The sequence below is a fragment of the Brienomyrus brachyistius genome, unplaced genomic scaffold (assembly GCF_023856365.1).
Source record: "Brienomyrus brachyistius isolate T26 unplaced genomic scaffold, BBRACH_0.4 scaffold118, whole genome shotgun sequence".
Classification (NCBI taxonomy): Eukaryota; Metazoa; Chordata; class Actinopteri; order Osteoglossiformes; family Mormyridae; genus Brienomyrus; species Brienomyrus brachyistius.
In genome coordinates, this window is record NW_026042393.1 from 11404 (window position 1) to 27321 (window position 15918).

Genomic DNA, 15918 nt, shown 5'->3' on the forward strand with positions numbered 1-15918 from the left:
CTGATAATTTCTCACCAGATTTTTGTTGCACAAGACGGAATGCAAAATACAAATCCTCGCCAGATTCTGGTGACCCAAAAGCACTGTTTATAGCTTCCAGGTATTCTTCGGGCTTGGCTTCAGGTTTACTGAATCTCAGAACCCTGATAATCTCTAAAGCAGGGCCCCTCAAACTTTCCAGTATTCTACACCTCTTTTCTCTATCAGGACAATCACTCTCCTCTACCATCAAAGTTGCCTGCTCCAGCCAATACTCCAAGGGTTCCTCCCCTGCAGGAGTGGGAGTGATGCCTGAAAAAACCCTGAGGCGGCGGTAACCCTGACCCTCAGACTGACCCTTATAAACCTGTTTTAACAACTCTCCCATTACTTCAAAAAGTGACTCCTCGCTGTCCCTTTTAGAACTACTGGCAGCACAATAACTCCGTAAATCAGCCACCGTTTTCCCTTCAGTCATTAAAAGGTCCTTCAATTTTTCTGTGAACCCACTTGGAACCATAGGAGCCAGGTTAGCCACTACAATTTTCCACACTTGGGCTCCATCAATATATTTAACTTCCCTGGGGGCAGTAGAGAGGCCTATCAGGCAATCGGCCTCTTTACTGTACGTCTTACCTCTCACACTCACGCGTCCGCAACCCTGAACGGCTTGAAGTACTTCCTCAATTTGCCAACAGGTAACTTCCTCGTCTACTCCAACCACTAAGAAGGCATGGTTAGCCTCAAGACCTTCCCCCTGACACCAACGAACAAGCTCGCCCTGAAACGTTAAATATAACTGGGACTCCATTTGACAAACGCCTGGCAATTTTATAAAACAGAAGAAGACCGCACCTAACTATCAGTTAATTTTAATAAACGCAAAGCAGATCCCAGCGGTGCCTCCAATTTATGTAGCGCCCCCGTCGGCCCTCTATGGGGTCGTACACTGCATTAACACTAACCGGGGGGCCCTGGTTTCGTTCGTCCTCTCCTTTCCTTATGCGTTGCGATCTAGTCAGAGCCTGTGCTAAGCCAGCATAGGCTATGTTCGGTGCAATCTTCTCCGCAATACACAATGATGCAGTTAACTTTAAAACATTTGCTAAATTACACTAATCGACACCAAACATAATACATTCAAACATATTCAAAAATAACAACAAATATACAATAACCCTCAGTCCGGTAGTCCATCAAACACTTAAATATGAAGAAAATTAAAGCAAAGGACCGTGGCAGGCCTGGTTGATGCTTGCGCCCGTAGTGACCACAAACGGAAAAATGGCCACTTCACTCTGAAGAGCAAAAACAAAATAAATAAAAAATAATATGCCTACCAGTCCACCCAATTTCAGGCGTGCTCCAAATCCCGGAGTAAGCAATATTTTTCTTTCGTTCCACGGTCTTTCCCTCCTGTAGGGCCAATTTATTCTCCCTCTCCGAAGCGCTGTGCTGGTGATTCGCCGCTGTCCGCAGCTTGTGGCGAGCCCCTCGCAAGACGAGCAGTCCTGCGACTCCCGCTCCAGCCGGCTTCTCTCTCCTCACTGGGTACACTGGCGTTTCTCACCGCTCCACGGCTTGAAACAGTCGCTCACAAGACGAGCAGTCTTGTCCGCTTCTCCGTTCCCCGCCAGCGTCTCTCGTTTCCCGCCAGCGTCTTATGCTCCCGCCCCTTTTCCCGATTGGTGGACATAACAGTACCCAATTAAAGTAAACGGAAACAGAATACAAAACAACATATGCGGTGCCTGCATCAGCGCAGCACATATATCATGTTCTATTCATACTATTCTATTCATACTCCGCAGAATAAAATAAAAAAAAGAATCGAACACCGGATTACACTAGGTTGCTGGTTCAAATCCAGCCTCGGCAGAAATGATAGGTATATGTGTGTGAATCCTTTATTTGGCAAGATAGGGAAGAAAAAGACATATATACGAAAAACAGCATGTGGGTAGGAATGGTGAGTGGTGCTGTGGGCTAAGCCTCTGCTTCTGTGATTAGAAGGGTTAGGGTTGCTGGTTCAAATCCAACCTTGGCAGAGTAGCCACAGAGATGGAGGAGGGGCCACAGTGAGACAGGTGAGAAGTTTGTAATTGGTTTGTAAGTGTTATGTAATGCTTTTTACATGCTTGTTTTGTTAATAATCTATCTTTTGCTGTTCAAATAAGCATACCAGTGAAATTACAGACTTCTCAGTTCTTTATTAATGGGTCAACTTAAGAATTCAGTGGGGGGTCAAATACTTATATCCTTCACTGTACCTGAAATCAGGTACAGTAACTTCACTGCAAAAAATGAAAATCTAAGTATAATTTTCTTATATTAAGACAAAATTCCAATTTCATTAATAAACTGACTACACTGTAAGAAATGGCAGTGAATTTGACATTAAAACCATGTAAAATCACTACAGAAAAGTATAGTAAACCCAAAAACACAATTTTCCTGCTTCAATCACAGCGGACTTTTGTAAACTATTAAATATAATATTTTTGTTATATGTACAACATCAATGTGTGATTATAATCAAATTTATTTGTTAAAACTACAAATACTAGGAACAAAAACAGTGAAATACTTTAATACTTATAACAAAACAATTTTGTTAATTTGACATGTAAATATTGTAAAAAATATATAGTTTTAGTCAGTTGTTTTTAAAAAATACAAGAATTATATGTAAGTCACTTTTCAAGTTTATACTGTAGGCATTTACTGGGCCTACTTTTAACATGATCATGAAATGATGCAAATTCAGGTATAAGACTAATAAAAATGTTTTCACAGAAGATGTGAACCTGAGAGGTTGCCTCTCTATTTATAGGCTATATAAAAATATACAATTATAATTGTTTACATTATGTGTTTTTTTAATCATTCGGGCTATTTGCAGCCTATTGTTGAGTAACCTATAAGAAATTATCATTTAACGCCTAAGTAATGCTTCTGTTCAGTCATAATGCTTGTATTCTTTATGTTTCTTTTAATGACAATGTGATACTTAGACTAGACTACTGTTTTGGGTTGTTAGCAATGTCTCATTATTACAGGCTAAACAAACTTACAATGCCACCTATAGGATTTCTATGGTGCCTCCTCTTCACAGAGCTGTAGGTCACTCTCTGCTGCACTGAGTGCGCCTAATTTTGAATGTGCATCTGAAGCTCGTCTCTGATTGGATAATGACGTGAGGGCGGGAGCACGCACCATTTGCAGAGTGGAGAAGGAGAAGACAGAAAACGTCGAAGTCTTTAGGACAAATTACAAACATACGATTTGAATTTTCTTTTGATGATCTGTGTTTGTTCATCAGAAAGTTTGCACGGTAAGTTTAATATTTTGGCGACTTTTTTCGAGAAAAAAACATCACAAGCACCAGTTGATACTCAGACCAATGCTTGATAACTTAGCGCTAGCATGCTAGTTCAGCGAAAAAGCACGGGCAAACTTTTGAAATACTAAAAATGATCACCTGCGTCTTTTGTAAAAAGATATTGGTCACATTAAGAGGCTATGTATTACATTGCAGAGTGCATAGGAATGAGCCTTGTTGTCTTTTTAAATGTGTTGGCGCCAGTTGCAGTCAAACATTCACCACTTACTCTGCTTTCAAGGGGCATTTTTATCGTGTGCACAATGCACCTGCACTTCAAGCTGATCCTAAAGCTCTTGTTGCAGATTTAAAATGTGCTGTTTCATTATGTGCCCGCCATTTTCAAACAGTGAAAGAGCTAGTGTCCCACTTAAATGATCATATTGCAGAGGGCAGGTCTGTGTCATGTCCAGTAAGTGGTTGTGAGCATGTGTTTACAAAAAAGTCATCATTTACTTCTCACATGTGTAGGAAGCATAAAGCATGTTCCCCAGATGGTATTGATGACATGTACAAGAAATCTCGCCCTCAGTCCCTAAATGATGGTACAGAATATTCAGAAAACATACATGAAGCCATGCCATCTGCTAGTTCAGCCAGTGATATGCCAGAAAATGATAGTCAGTCTTTTCTCAGAAACATGTGTCTCTTTTACCTTAAACTGCAAGGACAGCTGCTAATTCCTGCCTCTACTATACAGAGTATTGCTGAGGAAATGCAGAATGTGCACGAATTGGGTCAAGCCTACACAATAAATAAGGTAAGTTGTTTACTACAAAATGAAATGAGCCTATCAGATGAAGCTGTCACTAAAATCTGTGACTGCATTAAAGAGTCAGATTTGTTCTCTGCTTGCCATCAAGGACAATTAGGAACAACACACACCAGAAATCAAACATTCAAAAAAATGTTTAAATACACAGAACCCAAGAAAGTGCCATTGGGAATGGATGAAAACATGATAGAAAAATTTGCTTACTACATACCAATGGGAGAAACTCTGAAGAGCTTTTTAGAGTCACAGTTATGGAAGAATACACCGTCACAACAGTTTGGGGGTCCTGATGTAGAGATTTTTAAGGATTTATATGATGGAAAAAATTTCAAATGTCACCAGCTCTTTAATGAAAACCCTGAAAGCCTCAAACTGATTTTGTTCCAAGATTCATTTGAGGTAGTGAATCCCCTGGGTTCTGCTAAAAAGATGCACAAACTTCTTGCAGTCTATCTGTCATTAGCAAATTTACCCATTCATTTGCGTTCAAATACAGGTAATATGTTTTTAGTCTTGTTGTGTGTTGAGAATGACTTCAAGCGTTTTGGAATAACCAAAGTTTTTTCAGAGTTGTTGGAAGATCTGAAATCTTTGGAAACAGATGGATTAGATGTAGATGGAGAAACAGTAAAAGGGGGTCTTTACTGTATTGCTGGGGACAACTTGGGTTCTCATTGCATAGGAGGGTTTACAGAAAACTTCAGCTGCTCTCAATATTTTTGCAGGTACTGTGAAGTAACACGAAGTGAGTTTTATGCTGATCCGAATGCCTGTGGTCCTCCACGCACTCCGGAGACATATGACGCAGCTGTTGCTGATCTCCAGGCTGAAACTATCCAAGACGTTAGAGGAATAAAGGTAAACTCCATCTTCAATACCCTTCAGTCTTTTAACGTATCCCAGCCTGGTCTCCCACCTTGTCTAGGTCATGACCTCTTTGAAGGAGTTGTGTCATATGATCTAGCACTGTACCTGAAGAACATTATAAAAAATAAAAAATGGTTCACATACTCCCTTTTAAACAGGCGCATTAAACAGTTTAAATATAAAGGATCCGAAGCACTTACAAAGCCATGTACTGTCAAACCTGACGGATCCAAATTATCAGGGCAAGCCGTTCAAAACTGGAACCTTTTGAGATTGCTGCCAGTTTTGATTGGTGACAAAGTGAAAAACCATGAGGATGAAGTATGGCAGTTAGCTCTCTAGTTAAAAGACATTGTGGATCTTATTTGTGCTCAGAGCATTTCCTTGTCCCAGATAGCATTTGCTGACATTTTGATCCAAGAGTATTTGGAGATGAGAAAGATGTTGTTTCCTGAAATTCAACTAAAACCCAAGCACCACTATTTGCGCCATTATTCAGCACTGTTGTTGAAATTTGGTCCATTGATGAGGTTATGGACGCTTAGGTTTGAATGTAAACACAGTTATTTTAAAAGATGTGCCAGACACTTGAAAAGCTTCAAAAATATTTGTCAAACTTTGTCAACACGTCATCAGATGTATCAGGCTTATCTTTTAGCTGGGCAAGAATGCCGTGAACTGCTGCAAGTGAAGGAGAGCTGTGTGTTTTATCCCAACCTCTACAGTGACACTATTCAGCATGCAGTCAGGGAGTTAGCTTTTTCAGAAAGCAATACCACAGTTACCACAGACATTCACTACAAGGGCACTGCATATAAAAAGGGACAGTTTCTTGTGTACAGAAATGATGAGTGTATGGAGTTTGGTGAACTTCTACTCATCTTGATTCAAAATGACACATCTGTGTATGTTCTGATGGATATCCACAAAGGCATCTTCCTCTCAGAATACCATCTGTATTCTGTGACACAGGACAGTCTTGGGTTACAGTGTATTAACATTAATGACCTGCCTGACTTCTATCCTTTGGTATCATACATTCTTGAAGGACACGAGTCATTCCACTAAAGCACAGTATTGTGGCAAAATAACGTCCAATTAATAGCTCACTTCTCACTTCTCACATATTTAACATTAATATAAGTGTTACCTGATCCATACCCTGCTCCATTAAGTATATGAACTCTATGTGATTTTCTATTTTGTTTGGTGGTGGCATTTCTTCTTCAGTGCAAGTATGAGTGACTCAGAGCGAACCTTCCTAGATGTCGCCATCACGGAAGTCCTACCAGAACTTCAAGCAGTGAACAAAAACATTCTGGAAGAGCACTTGCTGTCCATCGGAGTTGAGACAAGTGATGATCTACGCTTCGTAACGGAGGCAGATTTGATGACAGCATTAAGACCTGTACAAGCGAGAAAGCTTCTTTCTGCTTGGAAACAGAAATGTAAGTAAAAACAACAGACAACTATTCAAAATCAAAAGTAGAGATGGTCATGGACAGACATACAGTGTGAATCATAATTGTATTTTTTTTTGCAATTTAAAAGACCAAACTCCAGAGAACAGCTCGCTATCATCTGTGGAAGCCTCACCCACCCAGTCGCTGTCATTGCTCTCTGTTTCACCCCAAAGTCTATCATCAACCTCTTCCAGCAGCCCAGGACGTGACATACATTGGGATGACAACTTCGAAATTCCATGGAGTAAACTTCCTGCAGAAGTTATGCATTTTCTTGAGAGGGGGAAAAGGCCTCGGCCAAAACTGAGGAGGCAAATGGTCTGGATTGTTGTGACTGAGATGATGGAAAAATGCCCTCATGTAGGTAGAAAACATTCAATTGACGTTGCAAAAAAAATGGTAGCAAAATATCCCAATTCTCTGCAAGATGTCATAGAGGGTGATATTGTTGGTGCAGGCTACCTTTCCCTTGTCAAACAGTTGCAGAACAGAATTGAAAATGTAAGGCGCACTTCAACACCCAAAATAAGAAAAAGAAAACATCAGACTGACTCAGACCACACAGACGAGATCCCATTAGAAGAAAGAGCAGCAATGCAGGATACATACGGGTGCCTTAAATGGAATGTAGAATTTCTGCCTCTTGAAGAAACTCCAGAGAGCCAACAGCAAAAGATGGAGAAACTCAAGGTGATGTTCTAACAAGCTGACGCCAATCCAGAAGAGGTAAAAAGTCTAATGAAGTCCACTTATTACACACAGCGTCAACATGTCAATCAGGGGAAAAGTATCAAATGCCTTAGAGAGGAGTGGCCATTTTGGTTTGATGAACTTGGCATGTCGGTCCACTTCAAGGAACTTCCTGGGATTGACCTCAAAGAGACATTCACACGAAATTTGGACTTGAAGGGGAAAAGGCTTCTGGAGTACATGACCACAGTTGCTGTCAGCAAAAGCAAGACGTTCCTTCAGACTTATGCAAGGCTTCAGAGGATACGGGGACCGCAGAGTGGCTGCTCAGATGATGTGAAAGAGATGGTCCTGCTTCTGCTCAGCTACTTTGATGAGAAGGAGGAGTACATGCTTTTCCATGTTGAAGATACATGTCTGGCAGATGAGGTACAACTGGAGCAAGTGCCTCTGACACCCACTATTATTGTGTGTGGTAAGTCTGTTTCATAGCTCTCTTTTTTTAATTGCACTTTTTATAGAATGTCATGTGACTGCTGAGCTTATTAATATAACCTGTTAAATAATTTGTTCACAGGACAGTCCTGCTATTCCTCAAGAAGATACATGCTGAGTATTGATCGGAACCTCGTCAGCACAAACATATCCTCCTTCGTTTCTACACTGTGCCTCATGTTCGGGAGCTACTACAATTTTAACATCCATTATCCATCTGAGCTGGCTTCCACTCTGGAGTTTCTTCAGAGGTGAGCAAATAAGGCTTTCTTATTTCTAAGACCTGGACTGATAACTGAGACTCTGGGATCTGGAGTCTGGCTCTGATGTGGTTGGAGTTCAGGTCTGGCACTGAGTCTCGGTTCGGTTTGGACCCAGATTCAGAGTGTTTTTTTTTTTTTTTATAAAATAAGTCTGAATCCGGGTCCAAGCCTGGCCGAGACTCAGGGCTAGACCAAGGGTCAGCTGACGTCTGACTACCTATAACCTTTGCTTTGGATTTTAAAATGCAAAAGTGTGATTTATCACTGCAAAAGATACTCGTGAAGGGTGCCAATACTTTTGACCATGCATTGTTCACTTCCCCACAGCATTTTGGTTATATTTTGTCTTGAACGTGGTGAAACCAATTGTTGTTTGTAGTTTGGCCATGACTGTGTATATATACGTATATACTTAATTTTTATTTACTTACTTTGTACTTATATTTTAACTGATCAATTACAAAATGCTTAATATACTTTTATATGTTTTTATTCTACAGGTGTTTCTTCTGCATGAACTCAGAAAAAGGAACCAAAGTAGAGAACAAAAACTCGAAGCATCATCTCAGTGTGAACCCTCGAGTCCTCACCCTGATTCAGGATCTCGCCGACCACGAGTGGCGCTAAGCCTAAGTATTGACTCTCTGTGGACTGTTAGTTTTACTTTGTTAAATCCACAATGTGTACTTAAACCTTTTTCTGGTCGAATGCATGAAGCCAATTAATAAATGATTCATGAAGATGTTCTTGCTTTTGAAGGAATGTTCCAGTTTTGTTTTTTTTTTAACCATGCTGCTACTGCAGTGTTTCTAGACCACCTGTATAGGTTTGTTTCACCACAGGTGGTTTTCCTGATGTGTTCTTTGACCAAGGCCATGGTTGTGGTGACAGCAGGGTGCGTGTTGCATTGCATGGTGATTATGATAATTTTGGCACAATATGTCATTTTTGTTTTTAAATCTTAACAGGTTATTTAACTTTTCCTGGTAGAGTGTCTAACAAATGCTTTTTTCATGAACATGGTTCTTGCTTTGCAGGAATGTTCAACAGCTTTATAGCTTTTGATTCAATTGTGTAGTTGCTGTGCGCCTTGCATATTATGTTAGTTGGAAAAATGCATCCAACTGTTGTCATTTGCTTTATTGGCTGCAAAATAAATTTCCCAAAAGTGATATTTCTCTCTTGTCTTTTCTCAAGATGTATTTTTGCATGTTTAGCTATAGGAATAGCAGTAATTAGTTTGTTAATTAGGTTTATGACTATAATTTTACATTAAAACATAAAATACAGCATGTATGTATAATATACAGAGCAGCTCCATTTAATATGCAGTTTTGACGTTGTTCTACCAGTTTAAATTAGTTTTTTTGTTTGATATTTCCCTGTTAATTTTACAATTTATGAATCCACAATAAGCAATTATTACATGTAAAAGATACAGGAAATAGTCTATTTATATATAACATCATTGTGTGATATTAACTTCTTTTTTTGTAGATTTAAGTTTTTAATGTGTTTCATTTACTGTAAATCAATTTACATATTGCATCTGTAAAGCAATCTATTGTGCTGCTGTATTTTTTACAGGAAGTTCCTGGTTACCCCAGCTGCCAGCGTTTTCCTGTAAAAACAGCACTTTTTTTTTTACAGTGTACACTGCAATAAACGGCCTGTGAAATTTAAGAAATTGTTTCTGTTGTAAGACAAAGATGGCCTAAAATTAGCTAAATGTGTTTTTAGTCAGTTTATTGATTAAATTAGGATTTTGTATTTTACTTCACCTTTTGGAGCTGTGGAGGACCCAAGATGTGTGCAGTATAATAATTACAGGCCTAAACAAGGTAATAAGATTGATATTGGTAAGCAATGAGGGACAGTGTGGTATATGACAATTAAACAGATTTGAAGCCCAGCGAGCTTGTTTGGCACATGATGAAATACTTCATCTGTAAGGAAGCCAAGCCAGGTACAAAGCTGCAGCATGTCCAAGCAATAGAGTTATGTTGGGAGAGGAGAAATTATTTATTTGCCATGTGATGTGATTGGTTTTGGGAGTCAAGCAACCCTACCCTTCTGCCAGGCGAAGTGATTGACGGAAAGATGGCGGCGCAGGAGGTAGTGCTATTGTTTGGCAACCAGAGGGTTGCAGGTTTGAGCCCTGGTTCCTCCTGACCCCATCAAAATGTCTCAAGACACTGAACCCCAAATTGCTCCTGGTGTACAACAACAAATTTATTTTTATATAGCGCATTATCACAACATTACATTGTCTCAAAGCGCTTTACAGTATCCTCACCTAAAGCCCCCAGTAAGTAAGCCATAGGCGACAGGTCGGCACCTTGCATGGCAGCCTCCACCACTGATGTATGAATGTGTGTGTGTAGATGACTGAATGTGAGGCATGAAATGTAAAGTGCTTTGAGTACTTATAGGAGTAGAAAAGGGCTCTATAAATACAATCCATTTACTCTACCATTGGTGTAAGAGACGTTCGGTACCTGCTGTGAGAGAGGAGTTTTGGCAAGTAAAGTCCTTCCACCAAAGTATTACACAGTCTGGCTGTTGTCATGGTGTGAAGTACAATTTGGTTGAAGACACATTAATGAAACAGATTAAAACCTTACCGGTTAAAAATTTGTTCAGTAAGAAAAAAAGATAAACAAAGCTTAAAAGGTCGAACTGCCATTGTCAGGGTCGCCGGTTAAAGCGGGTGAGCGACGGGCAGGCAAGCAGGCAAACTACGGGGAAAACGGGGATTTAACTAAGGGACGATCAAGGAAACAGCTAGAGAACATCGGACATTGACTAACATCAATGACGGACCAAAAACCAAACCAAGACATGGACTCAGATAGACGAGACTGGGCGAAAATAAGTGGACAGAAGCTGGGCAAGATCAGAGAAGCACACGTGGGTAATCAGGGGGCGTGGCACACACGAGGATCGGACGAGCCGGGCATCACAGCTATGTAGTAAGGGAGGTATTTCCTGCTTAAAAAAAAGGCAAAATACCACCATATTTGCATTTTCTTTTTCACATTGAAAAGATCGTTGGGCATAGACTTTGAAAACGTTAAATAGCAAAGTGGAGATTGTATTTTTATTTTATCAATATTATTTTTCTTTCTTTTTTTGCAGGAAATACCTCTGCTTGTGTGGATAATTAAAATGGACCTGGTGTTATTTCATTTTATTTTCATTTCCGCAGGATCTTTGCGCTTAGACTGAAAACTAAATAGCAAACTGGAGATTGTATTTTTATCATTATCGTTTTCGATCTGACAGGAAATACCTCCCATAATGTACATAAACGATTTACGTTTTAATCATATGCAATAACAAAAATGATATCTTCTCATTTAACTTTTGCCATTGCTAGGACTGATAAAAAATACTTTTATAACAACAATGGAAAACAGCTGCCAGTACGCATACTTATATATTTTCTTGCTTTGCACTTTATTCACCCGGGAATTTATAACTCGTTTTATAACCTAGCAACACACCAGTTTACTCACATTTACTATTTATTTATTTGCTTTTTTGTTTGTTTATTGACTCTCTATTCCACCCTATGTTGCTTCTCACTGTCGGTAGGCAGTCATGCGTACATACTTATATATTTGCTTGCTTGGTGTTATACCTTGTATATTTAATATAAAGATCTTTCTCATTCCGGTAACATATGTTTGCCATTTTTAAGCTTGCTTCCTTCCTTAGGCTGACGTACACTTGACTTGTAGACTTATAATTGTAAAAGTTCAGCCAGCACCGAAGCGCAAAATACAGCAAATAATAAAATAACTTTTTTTCTTACGTTTTTTTAAACACATTGAAGTGTTTTTGGACTTCAGGGCCACCGTAATTTTGATCCAACAAACGTTTTTGAATACGCAAAAAAGAAATATCTCGTGTCTTCACAGAGAACTGTTGAAATGTTATAAAGGTCGTGGGGAAACTGGTTGAAAAGACTACCTGTGAACAAGCAAAACCTACCAAACCCGAAGTCTGGCACTGCTCAGAGTCCTTGCGTTGCTGTTGCCAGCAGAGGGCGGTGTGACCACACCGACTAGGCTAGGGCCACTACGCACTTCAGCGTAATACTGATAGCTTTGGTCGTACGGGAAGAAGAAACGCAGGGTTAAAGGGAAAGGCTGTATGCAATAAGCTCCAGCTGAGCGGGGCCTGAAGGGTGATGGCGGCGGCGGCGGCAGTGGCGCGGCTGAGAGCGGGAGGCCCCGCGTCCCTCGCCCGGTTCCGAGGGGCGCTGGTCGGTGCCGTGCTTGGCGACTGCGTCGGCGGAGAGTTCGAAGGGGCGGAAGATGTTCCGATGGAGCGCGTCCTGCAGCATCTGAACGGGCTGGAACAGGATGACCGCGGCGATGGTGCGGCTCCTATAGCAGCCACCCTTGCTAACCGGGCTAATGTAGCGTTTTGATTATTAGGTAGATGGTGGATTTGAGTTAACGTTTTACGAAATGAAAATTGACATTTTATTCATCGATTTCATACGCTATGGATATTATTACTAAATGTAGCGGGATACTGGAGTATTATCTATATTTACTATATAAATATTGTCGCATTCGTCAAGCCAAAATAGAAACATCGAAGTCACTGTGATTCAGCTTAAGTTTTTATGAATGTGTTAAGCATCTGAAAAGAAATGCCAATTAAACGTTTTATAAGATTTCTTATTGACAAGCGCTATTTTCACACGTATTGATGTGAGTCTGTGCTTTCTCCAGGAATCCTGCAGTACAGTGATGACACAGCTATGACGCGCTGTGTGGTCCAGTCTCTTCTGACCAGGGGAGCCTTCGACCAGCATGACCTTGCACACAGGTAAATCGGACACAGCATGAGCCTTAGGTGTGGGAGGCCACGGGCTTGTGTATTGATGCATTTGGTGTTCCAGGTTTGCTGAGGAGTATAAGCACGCTCCAGGACGGGGCTATGGCTCAGGGGTGATCCAGGTGCTGCGGAGGCTGTCCTCCCCTCGCCTGAGCGACGTCTACCAGCCTGCACGTGCTCAGTTTGGTGGCCGTGGCTCTTTTGGAAATGGGGGAGCCATGCGGGCAGCACCATTTGCTCTGGCCTTCAGCGACCCAGTGGATATTAAGAGGGTGAGGCAGTGTTTAGTTTCCAGATTTTCCTTTCTGCTTATTTATGTTTGTGTACTGGGGTTGCTTCTGTTGTATCTGAATTGCACAGTCTATTCTGAGAGTGGCACCTGTTTAATTAGGGATCCAGGCAGCGAATTTGATGGACCCCTGTTTTTGATTTCTGTAAAGATGCATACATTCTCTGAAAGATAAATCTTTTTTTCTGAGCTTAGCTTTAATAAGACTAAGGGAAAGCTTATGCAAGACTCTTATTTAATTTGGAGTGAAAAAGAGATGAATGAAGAGTTGAATTCATTTTAATAATCCAGGGACAATTCCGTAGATACCTGGTACATTCTTGCACAATTGCAGATGAATAGTATTATTATTAGTAATCTGTTTTTTGTATCCCACTGTTCTGTATATTGAATGTCCTCCCTGCTCTGCTTCCTCTCTCACTCAGTACTCCCGGCTGGGTGCCATGCTGACACACTCCTGTGCTCTAGGCTATAATGGGGCTGTGCTGCAAGCCTTGGCAGTACATTTGGCCCTACAGGGGGCGCTGGCTGTTCCCCAGGCCTTCATCAACAGCCTGATAACAGAGATGGAGGATGCTGAAGCAGAGGACCATGCGCGTAGTGACGCTCGTGCGTAAGTGCTAACCTCACCCCACTCTGTCACGCCAGATAGAAGCTGTTAAAGATTTGCCTTTTTTGAGTCTCATTTTTCATGAGGCTCTGGGTGGCCTAGCCTGTCTTACAGCCTGTGTGTCTTTCTGGCTCCTAGACTGAATGAACCAGAGTTCCCTTACTGCACCCGCCTGCACAAGGTGAAGGAGCTCATGGAGAGGAGCACTGTGAGCATCGAGGAGGTCATTTCGGAGCTGGGTCAGTACCCATTCCATGGCAGAAAACCACTTTTTTTTTTTTGAGTGGAGACTGTTAAAACTTTTTATCATACCAATTATAAAAGGCAAGGAATACTAAAATAATTTACTTACAGCTGGGTGCTAGCCAGAGTCAGACTAGTCAATTAGGGTGATTGCTGCTACATTTAGCATAGAAATAAGCATTAACTCCATTGTTCTTTGTGATATGCATTGCATTGTGAATGAGCTTTGCATGGATACTTTGTGTTTTAAAAATGGAAAAATAGCTCATCTGTTTTCTAGATGCATAATTAGCATCACAGTCAACTGGCAACTAATGATGCAGTAGTCGGGTGAAGTATTTGGCACAAAAATACAGAAAATATCGGGACTGTATAAACACTGAGTTCAATGATTAAGATTTTTAAAACCTAAAAAAATGCAAAAATATTGTCTATTTGGCTTAGATCTGCTTCAGACTGGCATTTGCAACAAAGCGGAGACCAGTGTCAGTTTAACCAATACCCTCCCTTTACCATTATGCCTGTCTTTCCTTTCACACCCAGGGAACGGCATCGCAGCCCTGCATTCTGTGCCCACAGCCATCTTCTGTGTGCTGCATTGTCTGGAGCACCGAGCAGGCCTTCCAGATGCCTACGGGGGCTTGCAGAGGACATTAGCATATTGCCTAGCTTTGGGTGGGGATACGGACACCATCGCCTGCATGGCAGGGGCCATCGCAGGGGCTCACTATGGCATAGATGCCATCCCACCTGCCTGGCAGCGCTGCTGCGAGGGTGCGGAAGAGGCAGAGGTTTGGGCAGAGCACCTGCACCAGCTGTACCGTCGATCACAGCAAGGAGGCGACAGTGAGAGCGCCCACACGGACACATAAGGCTCACCAAGCTCCTTTCTCATCAATGGCAGCACACAATACACTGACTGTGACAGGCACACTTACATCCCCAACTCAGACATGAAAGCATGTCCAGCCGGAAGTCTCGTTTGACCGGTGTTCTGTTTTGGAATGATGTCGTAATAAATATTTTGAAAAGTATGTATGTTGGTGTGAGTGCTGGCAAAACAGTATTTGTCTGTCAGAATACAAGTAAAAGTCAAACACCAGTTTTTGAACACGGCTATATCCCATTGGAAGCAGTCATCAGTTCTTTGCACACTCCAGTGTGACCTCTGTGATCTGTAATTACATCATAAGTCTGACCCTACCCCCTCAGTCATGGAATTATCTTCCCTGTCACAGCTGGGACGTTAGCATTTTCCCCAAGTATAAAGAACTCTAACGACCCACATCTTCAGGTATCATTTCACCCCGAGATGCTTAAGAGGAGGCAGTGTGTGACTCAGTGGCAAGCCTGTGTGTCTGTAATCAGATGGTCACCTGCATGAAAACAAAGATCAATAAAGTATCAATTATTATTATTAAGTGCAAACATGCTTCTTAAAATGCCCTTAAATGTGATGTCATTGTAGATCACGCTGCCTGTTACTTTTTGCGATGCTGGTATGTTTCCTGTTGGTTTGTTTGTGTATTGAGGGGACAACCAGCCTGTGTAAAATGAAGTCACACATACACCAGGGAAAATACATATTGAACTTGTCAACATTTTTCTCAGTAAATATATTTTTAATGGGGCTACTGCCATGAAATTAACACTAGGGGGGTGTTCCAGGATGCAAGATTAAGGAAAATCTGACTTATTTTGACAAGTCTGGCTCATTTAAGTGGGAGTTCTGTTACATGTTTAGTTGGAAATTTGCGAAAATGATCTAAATAAAAGGAAAAAATAATGAAATATATTTCATTACTGGGGTCTTTTTGCACCTTTTTGTACCTTTTACTTGTCAAGTAATTCTAAATATAATAAGAAATAGATCTTTCATTGTGGTCATTTTATATAAACCATTTATTCATTGAGTTTACAGAGAATGTGTTATGATATGTATCGGTATCTGAATATGAGATTTTGGTCATATCGCAAAGCCCTATATGTGTGTTTTATCAAATGACAC

General features: G+C 41.0%; 1 protein-coding gene and 1 long non-coding RNA gene across 2 annotated transcripts; both read left to right on the forward strand.

Annotated features, from left to right (window-relative positions):
• The first annotated feature begins 3141 nt into the window (after positions 1-3141).
• On the forward strand, positions 3142-4959 carry LOC125727803 (uncharacterized). The gene is made up of 3 exons (XR_007388860.1): positions 3142-3313; positions 4062-4121; positions 4862-4959. It is a non-coding gene; the product is annotated as an uncharacterized LOC125727803 (long non-coding RNA).
• Positions 4960-12021: 7062 nt separating this feature from the next.
• Positions 12022-15327, forward strand: adprs (ADP-ribosylserine hydrolase). Its single transcript, XM_049004764.1, has 6 exons — positions 12022-12299; positions 12663-12759; positions 12833-13040; positions 13483-13670; positions 13806-13906; positions 14454-15327. Exons 1-6 carry the CDS (start codon positions 12110-12112, stop codon positions 14780-14782), a joined length of 1113 nt encoding a protein of 370 aa, XP_048860721.1. The 5' UTR covers positions 12022-12109; the 3' UTR covers positions 14783-15327.
• Positions 15328-15918: the final 591 nt, after the last annotated feature.

What these genes read in the sequence shown, in the direction of transcription:
- adprs (XM_049004764.1), top strand. Translation starts at nt 12,110, where the DNA reads ATGGCGGCGGCGGCGGCAGTGGCGCGGCTGAGAGCGGGAGGCCCCGCG. An exon ending in GCGCGTAGTGACGCTCGTGC is followed by an intron (nt 13,671 to 13,805) that starts GTAAGTGCTAAC and finishes TCTGGCTCCTAG; the next exon opens with ACTGAATGAACCAGAGTTCC. An exon ending in GGAGGTCATTTCGGAGCTGG is followed by an intron (nt 13,907 to 14,453) that starts GTCAGTACCCAT and finishes TTTCACACCCAG; the next exon opens with GGAACGGCATCGCAGCCCTG.